This window comes from Sorex fumeus, unplaced genomic scaffold (assembly GCF_029834395.1).
Source record: "Sorex fumeus unplaced genomic scaffold, SorFum_2.1 ptg000006l, whole genome shotgun sequence".
NCBI lineage: Eukaryota > Metazoa > Chordata > Mammalia > Eulipotyphla > Soricidae > Sorex > Sorex fumeus.
The window spans coordinates 10451873-10463711 of NW_026606063.1; the positions used below are offsets into that span (position 1 = coordinate 10451873).

Below are 11839 nucleotides of genomic sequence, written 5' to 3' on the forward strand. Positions count from 1 at the left end.
ACATAACTACTAAGTGATGGTTTGGGATTTCGACCTAAACAGTCAAAGAGTACAACTTTGATACCTCCTACGTTTGGCTGTCTATTCCAGTTACTAATGTAAATCTCGTATTAGGGAACCTTAAGTTAAATGTTATGACATCAGATTCTGTTGCTTCCTTGCTGTGTTTCTCCATTATCTGTGATAGGTTTTTCCCTACCTGAATTATACAGGAATTATGTGAATAGGGGCTGGATCTAATCAGACAGAGCTGGGAGAGAGCTCGCTCTGTGAATTCCTCCTGAAAGAGCCGTACCCTCTCAGCCTGCCAGATCCACAGTAGGAGTTTGCACCACTTAGATAGCCAGTCACAGTATATTCAATGCATTTGACAATGTTTGGATCTGGAAAGGCATTAAGTCACCTATTGGGTTCAAAGTACAGTGGGTTGGGCGTTTGCCTTTCATGCTGTGGGTCAGAGTTTGATCTCTGGCATCCTAGATGGTCCTGAGCGCCACCAGGAGTAATTGCATAGTACTACTAGGTGTGGCCTCCATCCAAAACAAGTCAATTGGTTTTGAAACACATTGTGTGTGTGTGTGGGGGGGGGGGGGGCACTCCTGGCTGTGTTAAGGGATCATTCCTGGTGGGTTCAAGGTACTATATTGGGTGCCAGGAACTGAACCAGGGTCAGCAGCATGCAAGGCAAGCACCCTACCCGCTGTACTATTTTTCTGGCCCATCCAAACTAAAGATAAAGGATTTCTAATGGCTCTTCTTCCACCCACCCCCACCTTTCTTACATCTCCCCTAAAACTGAGGAGCTGTTTGAAAATCAGTCCTCCCCTCCAGGGGCCAGAAAAACTCAATTCCAAAGCTGCTGTGGCTGACTAGTTGCTCTGATGCCATCAAACATGCACAAAAGCCAGTTCCACCTTTGAGACTGGCGAAGCTGACACTAGTTTGTTGTTTTTAATGGAATTGCTGGGAGATACAGTTACACAGCTTTCATGATTAGGTTTCAGTCATACAATGATCCAACACCCATCCCCTTCCCGTCTTACTCTCTGCTTTGGGGCCTTATGGTTTGCAGTAACGATACTGAAAGGCCATCATGTCTGGTCCTCAAGTCTTCTTTCAGCACACATCACACTAGTTTTTAAATAAAACAGCCACACGCACTTCACTAGGTTTATTCGCTCCGGCTTAGCGTCCAAGCTGCTGAGACAGCCCAGGGAATCAGGACCCTGGCCAGCTCCAGGCGGGGGGCGCAGCGAGGGGGGCCTGGCAGGCGGCCCCCCCAGGGGAGGGCGGGAGGCGGCCACAGGCGGAAGGGGCGGGACTTGCGCCGGAAGTCGGCCCGGCGTGGGGGCTGCGCTCGTGCGCAGGTGAGTGGCGGGCCGGGAGTTGCGGTGCCGGGTACCCGGAGGAGCTGCACGCTGGAGGATGCTGGCGGCTCCCAGCGGAGTCCGCACGCAGGGAGGATGCAGGCGGCTCCAGGCGGAGTCCAAAGCGGGGCCACGGCCAGGCTCTGGATGAAGAAAGGCCCGAGCAAACGTGCCTTTTTTCGTCCTGCGTGCAGCCGTGGGAAAGGGGGACCCCTGCCAAGGGGGCTGGGGGGCGGGCTGCCCCGACGGTGACGCGAGGCTGCCCGGGAGCACGGTGCGGGGCGGCTGCGGGGACGGGCCGGGGTCTCTTGCACGCCTGGCCGCCAGCCTGGCGGTGGTGTGCGTTAAGCCCCATCCCGGGAAGGGGCGGCGGGGGTGACCCCCTTTCCTCTCGGCTCGGCAGGAGGCATGGCGCTCTGGCGGGCGTACCAGCGGGCGCTGACCGCTCACCCTTGGAAAACGCAGGTGCTGACGGCCGGTGAGTGACCAGAGAGGCCTGTGGGGGCAGGAGGGCGCCCTGCCGCCCCTCGCTCCGTTTTTGTTTCGGTCCAGCCCTCTTGGAGGGTCCCCGAGATCTGTACCGGGGGGCCCCCCCGAAGGGCAGAGGTGCCACCAGTTCCAGATAAACTCGTGTTCCTGGACCTGGAAACTAACAACCTGTTAGCCTGGAAACTAACAACCTATTAAACACTTTGCACATGGCCTGGCTCAAGCCTGAGCAATTGAGAGCACGGTAGCCCCCCACCCCACCCCACCCACCCCACCCGCTCAGGATTAGTTCCTCAGTACATTTTTCTTTGTGGGTGACCAGTAGGGATGGGTGGTGCTCAGGGACTACCCCTGGATCAGTGCTCAGGATCGACCCTTGGCAGTGCTCCGGGGACCATTTGTAGTGTCAGGGATCAAACCAGGGTCACAGCCAAAGCTGTCACATGTAAAGCAAGTGTCTTACCTCCTGCACTCTCTACCTGTTTGCCTTCAGTTTTAAAATGGTGAAATATAGCTTTAACAGGCCAGGAACGACGAAGACATGCATATACACATGACACTATGTCAAGACAATATTTCTGTGGCCAGGGAGTTAGTTCAAAGAGCACACGTGTTACATGCCTGAGGCCCAGGTTCACTCCCCCAGCACCTCAGGATCCCTGAGCACCTCAGAGAGCAACCTCCAGCCCCAGCAGTGGTTACCCCAAAATGAAAACAAAATAGTACTTGGGGGCCTGGAGCAATAGTACACAGGTAGGGCACTTGCCTTGCACACAGCTGACCTAGGCTTGATCCTGGCATCCCATAGGATCCACCCAGCTTGTCAGGAGTAACTTCTGAGTGAAGAGCCAGGAGTAACCCCTGAGTATTGCTGCGGGGATGGGGCCCCAAAACAAAGCAAAAAAATTATGTGTCAGAACTTAGATTTGAATACATCTCCCTAACTCACACCCCAAGAGAGCCATTTTCCTCTTACTCTTCTGATTTTCTTGGTCTGATGAGCTCTGTTTATCTATCTCCCCAGACATTATAGAAACCAAGCACCTCAGGGGCCAGAGTGATAGGACGGCAGTGAGGGCACTTACCTTGCATGCAGCTGACCCTGATTCAGTACCTGGCACTATGTAGGGTCCCCGAGCTCTTCCAGGGGAGATCCCTGAACTCAGAGCCAGGAGTAAGCCCTGAGCACTGCTGGGTGTGACCCCCAAAACAACATCCAAATAAACAAGGTTGTCTTTTACCCCAGTCTTGGAGGCGGACTAGCACCCTGGCAGAGGTGATCCAGTGACTTACCTGCACTAAGCCCCTCTTTGCCATAAGAGAGGATGGATGGCAAGAAAGGCCCGTCTCTGGGGGAGGAGTTGACTGGGAGGGCTCGGATGTTTGGAGGAAAGGAGCAGACCTCTAAGGAACACCAGGGCTTCTGAGAGGAAACTTGAAAATTGGGCTTGGGGAGCTGCAGAAAACGGGGGCGGAGCGAGGATGCAGTTTCTGGAATCACCCCACCTCAGTACTAGAAACTTCTGGGTGTCTGGCCAGGAGACAGCCGTCACTTACCCCGTCCACCCCCCGCCCACCGCCACCCATGTCCTGTCCTCGGAGTGTCCGTCAGGCAGCATGACTCACCTGGCCGATGACTCACGCTGGACTGTGTGTCTGTGATGGGAACTGACACGCTGGGCCCTCTGCCCGGCCTCACATTCCCTTGGGCTCCTGCGCCAGAAATGAGGGCACCCTCCTGCTCCCCAGAGCGGGCAAGGAGGGGAGTCCTTGTGTTTCCCGACCCAAGGCAGCAGCTGCTGGCCAGGCCATGGGGCACAGCTGCACAGCACCCTGGGATGTGTCTGTGGCTTGTCTGAGCCAGCTGGAAGCACCCCTAGGTCTATTCTTCTCAGACCTTCCCCACTTACCTCCCAGTGTTTCTTTGTTTTATTTTGTTTTGTTTTTTTAATGTAGGAGTACTACTATTTATTCAGCCATTGACTAGGCTGATTGAATTGGGCATGACCTCCACCATCCTAGTGTTGAATGAAAATGCAGATTAAAAAGAGACAGTGAATTGAACTGGGGTGGGGGGGGGGGGGGGGGAGATGTTCCTTCCGACCCATACAGCCATACCCAAGATCCCCCAGAAGTGCCCATCACTCAGGGCATAGGAAGGGAGATTTCTGGTTTTTACTTTTTTTTCCTTTGGGGCCATACCTGGCAGAGCTCAGGGATCACCCCTGGCAGGACTACATGGGGTGTTGGGGATCTAACCTAGGTCAGTCACATACGAGGCAAACGCCCTCTCCGCCGTACCTGCTCTGGGCCAGGGGTGGTTTCGGCCAGTGGCCAGGATCTCAGTAGTAAGGCTTGACTGCACAAATGGCCGTGAATCCTCCCAAAAAGGCTCAAGAGCAGTGCCCGATACACCGAGGTAGGCACAGGGCAATTAAGGCCACGGCCCTCTGCGCTGTGTGTACTGTGAGGCAGAGTCAGCCTGGTCCTGCCCTTCCCTGAGGCCCTTTCCACACTGCTTGGACCCAGGGCTCAACCTAAGCTGGCCTGGGCCTGCTGTGGGAGCAGCCAAGCTGGAGTTAGAATTATTTGTTTATTTTGGTTTTGTTTTGGACATAGCTGACTGTGCTCAGGCCTTACTCCTGGCTGTGCACTCAAGGATCACCCCTGGGTACCATATCCAGTGCAAGGGATTGAACCTGGGTTGGCCATGTGCAAGGCAAAGCCCTGTACCACTGTACTCTCTCCAGCCAGTGCCAGGTGTCAGGAGGAGGTCAGGAGCTGCAAAGACTGTCCAGTCCAGCTCTGGATATTTCTAGGACACTGGGGTCTTGCGTGGTGGTAGACAGAACTGGCATTCAAACCAGGGACACATGTGGCCCTGAAGAGGCCTGAGACTCCATGCACTGCTCTGGACATGGGTCCCTGACAAGCTCTAGACCATCCGCTTTGCCTCTGGGCAGTGTGCAGGAAGGTCCAAGCTGGGCAGTGGTCCAAGCTGGGCAGCTCAGCCCCAGAGGTTCCTGCTTCCCGGCTCCTAGGGAACCCCTGGGCACTGCCAGCCCCAGCCCCTCACCCAGGCAGCTGCTGAATTGTCAGAGCTTCCAGGCAGGAGACCCTGTGCCTGCATCTCCGGCTGCCCCCCAGCCTCTCATAGACCAGGAAGGTCCTGCCCGCCAGCCCACCTCCCTGGCTCTCTGTCTTCTCTCTACCAGCACCTTCCTTTCTTGTGTCGGAGAGTCCGTGCCCAAGAGCCAAGAGAGGAACGCGATGGGGGAAGCGGGCATTTAGCCCCCACCATGCCTAGGAGAGGGGGGCGTGGTGGAAGTTGGGGCTTTTCCACTGGCGGGGTGGGAGGGGAGGGGTTCCCAGGGGGAGCTCGCGCCCAGGCGTCCCTCCTCCCCCACCGGATCTGGAGGTGAGTGACGGCATGAGAACTGGAACATGCCCAGGACCATGATGTCACATCCGAACCAACGTCTGCCGCTGGGCTCCGTGCCTGGCCTGGCATCGGGGCATCCCTGCCCCGCAGCCCCTCACCCTGCTCCTCTGGAGCTCAGGCCTCTGTGGGCCCTGCAGAACAAGCCCTGGATGGGAGCACGGGGTTCTCGGAGGTTCCCACTCACCAGCTCTGTCCCCACCTCTCAGGAGCCCGGGTCCAGCCGCTCTTGCAAGACCAGAATCACTTTCTGACTGACCCAGGCCTTGGCACACCCAGCCTGCCGTGGGTCCGGGACTGGGGGGCATTAACCTGCGGCCAAGGAGAGACCCCTAGGCACTGTCCTGTTAGAAATGGATTGAACCAGGGGGGTGGAACGATAGTACAGTCAGGAGGGAGTTTGCCTTCCACATGGCCCACCCAAGTTGGATCCCCAGCACCCCAGATGGTGCCCTGAGCCCCAAGAGTAACCCCTTAGTGCAGAGCCAGGAGTAACTCCTGAGCACCACCGGGTGTCAGCTAAAAACAAAAAAGAGGGGGCCAGAGAGACAGCACAGCGGGTAGGACGTTTGCCTTGCATACAGCTGACCCGGGTTCAATCCCCAGCATCCCATATGGTCCTCCAAGCACCACCAGGAGTAATTCCTGAGTGCAAAGCCAGGAGTATCCCCTGAGCATTGCTGGGTGTGAACCAAAAAGCAAAAAAAAAAAAAAAAATGAAAGAATTCTAAATGGATTGAGCCAGCAGGCCCCCCCAGGCTCGTGTCCCTCGGTGTTCCTGGGGTGGGATGGGGGGGGTGATGGGGCTGGAACCCAGCTTCCCCGAAGGCTGCAGGCTGGAAGTCAATGACTTTTGCTTTTTCCCTTTCCGCTCTGCCTTTAGCTGTGGGACTTGGCAAGAGTGGAAACACAGTTCGCTTGTGACTCCCTTTCCCCTGCTGCCCGCTGCCCTCGCAAGGTGAACGGCCAGCCTGGGCTCTGCCCCTTCCCAGAGCAGTCGCGTTGTTGGGGTTGGGGGGGCCCACACCGTGTTCTCCCCTTAGTTTGCTTTCTGAACACAGGTTGGGGGCAGCTGTACTGGGGGTGGGGGGGCGGTGGGAACAGGCTCTGAGACTGGGGCCTGGTCCTGGGGGTGCTTGGACAGGAACAGCCACCCCTGGGAGAGGCAGGAGCTGAGGACAGTCACCACCCAGGTCCCCCCAATGAGAATGCTGAGGGGGGGGTGGGGGCACAGGTCTGGTGGGAGGGTGAGACCAGCACAGACGTCACAGACGGGCTCTGCTCTGGGGAGGCTGTTTGCCAGGGTAATTGGGGGCACAGGGACCGTGTGGCCACGGAGCTGGGTGGGGACTCTCATTACCCAGCACGATGGGCAGGCTGGTGGGGGTCAGAGGGTCAATAGCAGCCGCCGTCTGAGTGGACGCATGCTAGAGGCCAGCAGGCCACCCTGCTGCCGGGACCTGCCTAGAGAGCTGGTTCCAGCTCAGCCGCCGCCTGCCAGGGGCTCAGTCCCAGCACAGGGAGAGGAGGGCACAGCCATGCCCGCTCAGTGGGGACGTCAGGGCTCACGTGGCATCGCTCAGAGGCTGCCAGTATCTCCCCATGGGCCTGAGCCTCTCGACCTACTGTCTGCCTCCCCTGCACCCTGGGCATTGTGTTTCCACCAAGACTCATTTTCACTGTTCGCCGCTCGCTGGACCCCCGCCCAAGGACGGACACTGACTCAGGCCTTGCGGCGGGCCAGGAGAGGGAGCCGGATTCCTGGGCCTATTCTGGGGGCCGGAAGCGGCCGTCGTGTCTGGCCTGGCACTGCGTTTTGTCTGGCCTGGCACTGCGTTTTCTCGAGCAGGGCCCTGCCAGCGCGTCTTCTCCCTCCTGCACCCTCACCCTTCCTCTCTCCCTCTCTCTTGGCTGTTCACCCCTGCATGTGACGGTCACACTGGGGTCCCCTTCCCTGGGGCTTAGCAGCGGCAGGATGGGGCAAGCCTCCTGATGACTCCCCCCGCAACCCGGTGTCCCTCCACACAGGGTCCCTCATGGGCCTGGGGGACGCCGTCTCGCAGCAGCTGGTGGAGAGACGAGGCCTGCGCGAGCACCAGGCCACTCGCACCCTCACCATGTTCTCCCTGGGCTGCGGCTTCGTGGTAAGCTCCGCCGTGGGGCCTCCCCTCCCCGCCAGATGCCAGCTGCTGCCTTAGGGGGCTGATTGGAAGCCCCCCCCCCGGCCCCTTGAATGCAGCCCGGCACTGCTCCCCGGGGTTTGCTTTCAGGGCCCCGTGATTGGAGGCTGGTACCGGGTTCTGGACCGGCTCGTCCCCGGCACCACCAAGGTGGATGCACTCAAGAAGATGTTGCTGGACCAGGTGAGGGGGGGAGGGGCAAAGAGGGGTGGCAAGGGCGGGCGGGTGGGCTGGTGCAGACACCCAGACCTCTGCATTTCCTCCTCAGGGGGCCTTCGCCCCTTGCTTCCTGGGCTGTTTCCTCCCCCTGGTGGGAGCACTCAATGGGCTGTCAGCCCAGGCCAACTGGGCCAAGCTGCAGCGGGTGAGTGGCAGGTCGCGGCTGGGCAGGTGGACTCCCGGCCATGGGGTGGGTGAGGTGGACGCACCCTGCAGGAGGGGAGGAGGCGGTGGGCGTGGGCCTGTGTGGGCTGCTCATGCCATCTCACTTGTCCTTGTCCCTTCAGGATTACCCTGATGCCCTCGTCACCAACTACTATGTAAGTGTCCCCAGATGTCTGGGGATGGAGTGGGCAGGGGCTCCCGATCTAACACAGACACACGCATCCACTCCCAGTGAGGCAACACCTGGAAGCGCTCCCTGACTTCAGCTCTGGCCAGCAGAGGTCAGGGCAGTGAGTCTGGGGGGGCAGGGAGGGAGGCAGCCCCCAACCCTTCCCTTTTCTCTTTGCCTCCTCACAGCTGTGGCCTGCCGTGCAGTTGGCCAACTTCTACCTGGTGCCACTCCAGTACAGGTATGGCAGCACCCCACCCCCACCCCCTTTCAGGAAACAGCCACAGGCCCCCAGGTGGAGACGGTGATTTGCATTTCAACCTTGAGTCATTTTAGCAGAGACCGCGGGCACTTCGTCCAGCCCCCTTGGTCTGCCCACTGGTCTTCCGTTCCCCGGGGGCCTCTCCGGACAGGGCCAGGGGGACATCGGGTTACTGCACTGAATTTTACCCTAATAATAAGCAGCTATAAAGCTGCGGGTGAGAATGCAGTGGGCCACTCCGAGTTTCACCCAGCACCCATGCCTGCCCCCCCCCCCCCACTTCCCCAAGTACCACTGCGGGTCTTCCTGGTGAGCTCTGGGCCGAGTCCAGGCTCTAGAAGAAAAATGCTGGAGAACAATGGATGGGAAAATAGGAGGGACAGGTTCAAGACCGGGATCAGTCACTTTAGGATTTAGACTGGACGTCCGATTTAGGACGGGGAAGGGTCTCGCTCTGCATGCAGTTGTGCCCAGTTCCATCCCTGGCACTGCCTATTGCCAGGAGTGAGCCCTGATAACGTGAGTCAGGTGTGTCCCCCCCACACCCAAAAAAAAAATGCACAACCACCTCGTCCTTAGCCAAAACTACTCTAAGACCAGAGCCCAGGAGATGCTCCCCAGGCGGAGGGCTGTGGGCTTGACCGAGCCTCTGGCCCAGGAGTCGGAGCCAGGGGTGGCCCTGGACCCAGCACTAGCTGTCCTGCCTCAGCCACGTGTCCTCCCTCAGACACTGAAGGAAAGGGCTTGAACCCGGGCCTCCCCGCGGCCAGCCCACCCTTCCCGCCACACTTCGCCATGTGCCCCGGGCTCTCCCTTCCTCCTCCTCACGGGGCCCTGTCCACCGCAGGTTGGCTGTTGTGCAGTGTGTGGCTGTGGTCTGGAACTCCTACCTCTCCTGGAAGGCGCATCAGCTCTAGGCCGCTGGACTCCATCGTCCCCCACAGCAGAGAGGCGGCCTGGCCCCGGGATGGGCATCCCGACCCCTTCGGGCAGCACAGCCGTTTCCCTGGGCTTCACTTGCACGTTAGCAGTAAGACATGGCCCGGGAAGGTAACAACTCCTGCAGAACTCTAGAAGCTTTATTTTTGCTTTGGGGTTAGTGTTTGTTTGGGCCACACCCGGATCTGCTCAGGGGTTACTCCTCGCTCTGCATTCAGGAATCACTCCTAGGGGGTTCGGGAGGCCATATGGGATGCTGGGGCTTAACCCAGGTTGGCTGGAGCAGCTTTAGAATGGCCTCCCACCCCACCACGGGTCAGCACTCTGTGAATCTTCGTTGAACAATGTGTCAGCATCCATTTACATTCATATGTCCACAAATGCCAGCAAGCCCACCTTGTCAGCACACGGGTTTCTCTGACCCTGCCCTTATCCAGACGATGGTTTCAGCTCCCCTTTAAGCCTCCATACCTGTGAGTAAAGACACGGTCAGCTCCACAGAGGCTGGACATCAGAGCCGGCAGATAACAGCTGGGACACTACTGCTTCTAGAAAGAAACCTAGAGACCGCCCAGCCCAGCCTTGCACAGATGAGGACAGGAGGTGACCTGCTGCGTCAGAAATCAGTGCTTAGTGGACATGCACAGACAGCACCCCCGAACCCACGCCCCCATTCATATGGAAAGACCAGGGTGGTGGAATGGGGCCTTGGGGGGAGAGGGGGACCCCTCATGCACGAGTCCTCAAGAAATCAGTGCCTTATGAGAGCCTCGGGTGGGCTGGGGCAGGGTGCCATCTCTGACCCAGAAAGTGGGCCCTCCAGACCAAGCCCGGGGGCCCTGACCTTGAACTTGCAGCCTTCTGTTGAGAGCAATAAATGTGTATACACCTGGGGATGTGTCCTGGTTATTACAGCAGCTCCTGAAGTGGTTCTCGGGGCGGGGGAGGGGGGAAAGCCCACTCTAGGGCGAACGCAGAGGCACTGGGACCAGCAGCCTGCCAGGATCCGGGCTCCTCCCTCCCTCCCTCACTTACGGTGCCTGAAATCCTGTCTCTGAGTTGCTGGACCAGAGACCCTGTTTCTGTGAAGCCCCCACCCTCACCCTTGTGGCTGAAATGAAACGAGGCGGGGGCTGGAGCAATAGCATAGTGGGGAGGGTGTTCGCCTTGCACGTGGCCAACCTAGGTTCGATCCCCAGCACCCCATATGGTTCCCCAAGCACTGCCAGGAGTAATTCCTGAGCATCGCTGGGTGTGACCCACAAAGAAAAAAAAAGGAACTGGGATGCTGAAAGAAGGGCCTGGGTCTGAGCTTGCAGCCTTTCCCAAGGCCTCGGACCCTTTGGAGAAGTGGGGAGGAGGGTGGGCACCCCAGGCGGCCTCCCATTTGGGTGCCAGATAAGTCCGGGGCCTCTGGGACTGCTCCTGTCTGGGAACAGCCCCAGGGACCCGGGCACTTGCCAGCTGGAAGGATTCTGGCTTCCAGAGCACTCTTTTTGCCCACGTCAACTTCTGAGGCTGGGTCCAGGGTCCCCGGTGCGCCCCTCGGGGTTTCAGCCTGGGGCGGGCTGGGAGCTGCGGTCGTCACTACTGCCACAGTCCGTGTAAGTGGCGGCTGACGTCAGCCGGCGCTGTCCTGGCGCTATATAAGGCTGGCACCGGGCCGGGACCCCGTGCTCCCCGAGGCGCCCTCAGCCCGCCCAGAGGGACGGTGCCCGCAGCTCCGTCGGGCCCAGAGCAGGCGCTGGCCCGCAACTGTGAGTGGCTCGGAGCGAGTCCGTCCGCGGCAGGCGGGAGGAGAGGGTGGAACAGGACCGGGCGGCGGGTGGCGGGCGTGGACGGCAGCCCCCGAGGACCCGGTGGGGACGCTGGACGTGCGCGGGCAGGAGGAGAGAGGCGCACCTCACCCCGGCTGCCTCTGTGTGTCCAGGGCCGGTGGCATCATGAGGCAGTCGGGACGCGCGGCGCTGCTGGCGACGCTGCTGCTCCTGGCACAGATGCGCCCCGGGAGCGGCCAGTGGAGCCCGGCGGAGGCGGCGGCAGCGGCAGCGGCAGCGAGGGGCCGGGACCCGAGTCTGCGCTGGACCCCGGGAGCTCGCAACCCCGGCGGCGGGGCCCGCGCGCTCCTCCTGCTGCTGGCCGAGCGCTTCCCGCGCCGCTGGGGGGCGGCCGGCGAGCGGCCGCGACGGGACGACCCTCCGCTGTCCATCGACCTCACCTTCCACCTGCTGCGGGCCCTGCTGGAGCTGGCGCGCACGCAGAGCCAACGGGAGCGCGCCGAGCAGAACCGCATCCTCTTCGACTCGGTGGGCAAGTGACGGGCGGCGCTGCGGGCCCCCGCGAGCCTCGAGCCCCCCGCTCCCCGCCCCCGCCGCCCGTCCCGGGGCTGGATGGGCAGGACGGACCCTAGTCCCCCGGGGCAAGAGCGGCCCGCAGCCACCCCGGACACGCCGAGCGGCGGTTTTTAATAAAAGTGCTGAAGAGCCTTGAGGCTGGTGTTGCGGGGACGCGCGGGAACCGTGGAGGGGAGGGGGCCTGAGGCTGCGGGGGGGCTAGGGGTGTGGCCTGCAGCCAGGTCCACCCGCCGCCCGTTTCCCTTGGGGCTTGGGG

General features: G+C 60.1%; 1 protein-coding gene across 3 annotated transcripts; it reads left to right on the plus strand.

Moving 5' to 3' along the window:
* The first annotated feature begins 1320 nt into the window (after positions 1–1320).
* Positions 1321–11709, plus strand: MPV17 (mitochondrial inner membrane protein MPV17). 3 transcript variants are annotated; one of them, XM_056125373.1, is made up of 8 exons: positions 1321–1367; positions 1771–1845; positions 7324–7439; positions 7566–7658; positions 7744–7839; positions 7982–8014; positions 8217–8269; positions 11160–11709. In XM_056125373.1, the coding sequence occupies exons 2-8, from the start codon at positions 1776–1778 to the stop codon at positions 11545–11547; spliced, it is 849 nt and encodes a 282-aa protein (XP_055981348.1). In that variant the 5' UTR covers positions 1321–1367; positions 1771–1775; the 3' UTR covers positions 11548–11709. The 3 variants fall into 3 exon arrangements, with proteins under 3 accessions (XP_055981348.1, XP_055981357.1, XP_055981365.1); XM_056125382.1 differs by lacking the exons at positions 1321–1367; positions 11160–11709 and adding an exon at positions 9138–10103 and having other exon boundaries at positions 1629–1845; XM_056125390.1 differs by lacking the exons at positions 1321–1367; positions 1771–1845; positions 7324–7439; ... (2 more) ...; positions 7982–8014; positions 8217–8269 and adding an exon at positions 10896–10986.
* Positions 11710–11839: the final 130 nt, after the last annotated feature.

Excerpts from the sequence above, each read along its gene's own strand:
- MPV17 (XM_056125373.1), top strand. The coding sequence starts at position 1,776 with ATGGCGCTCTGGCGGGCGTACCAGCGGGCGCTGACCGCTCACCCTTGG. Across the intron at positions 7,440-7,565 it reads CCCTGGGCTGCGGCTTCGTG|GGCCCCGTGATTGGAGGCTG; the intron begins GTAAGCTCCGCC and ends GTTTGCTTTCAG. Across the intron at positions 7,659-7,743 it reads AGAAGATGTTGCTGGACCAG|GGGGCCTTCGCCCCTTGCTT; the intron begins GTGAGGGGGGGA and ends TTTCCTCCTCAG.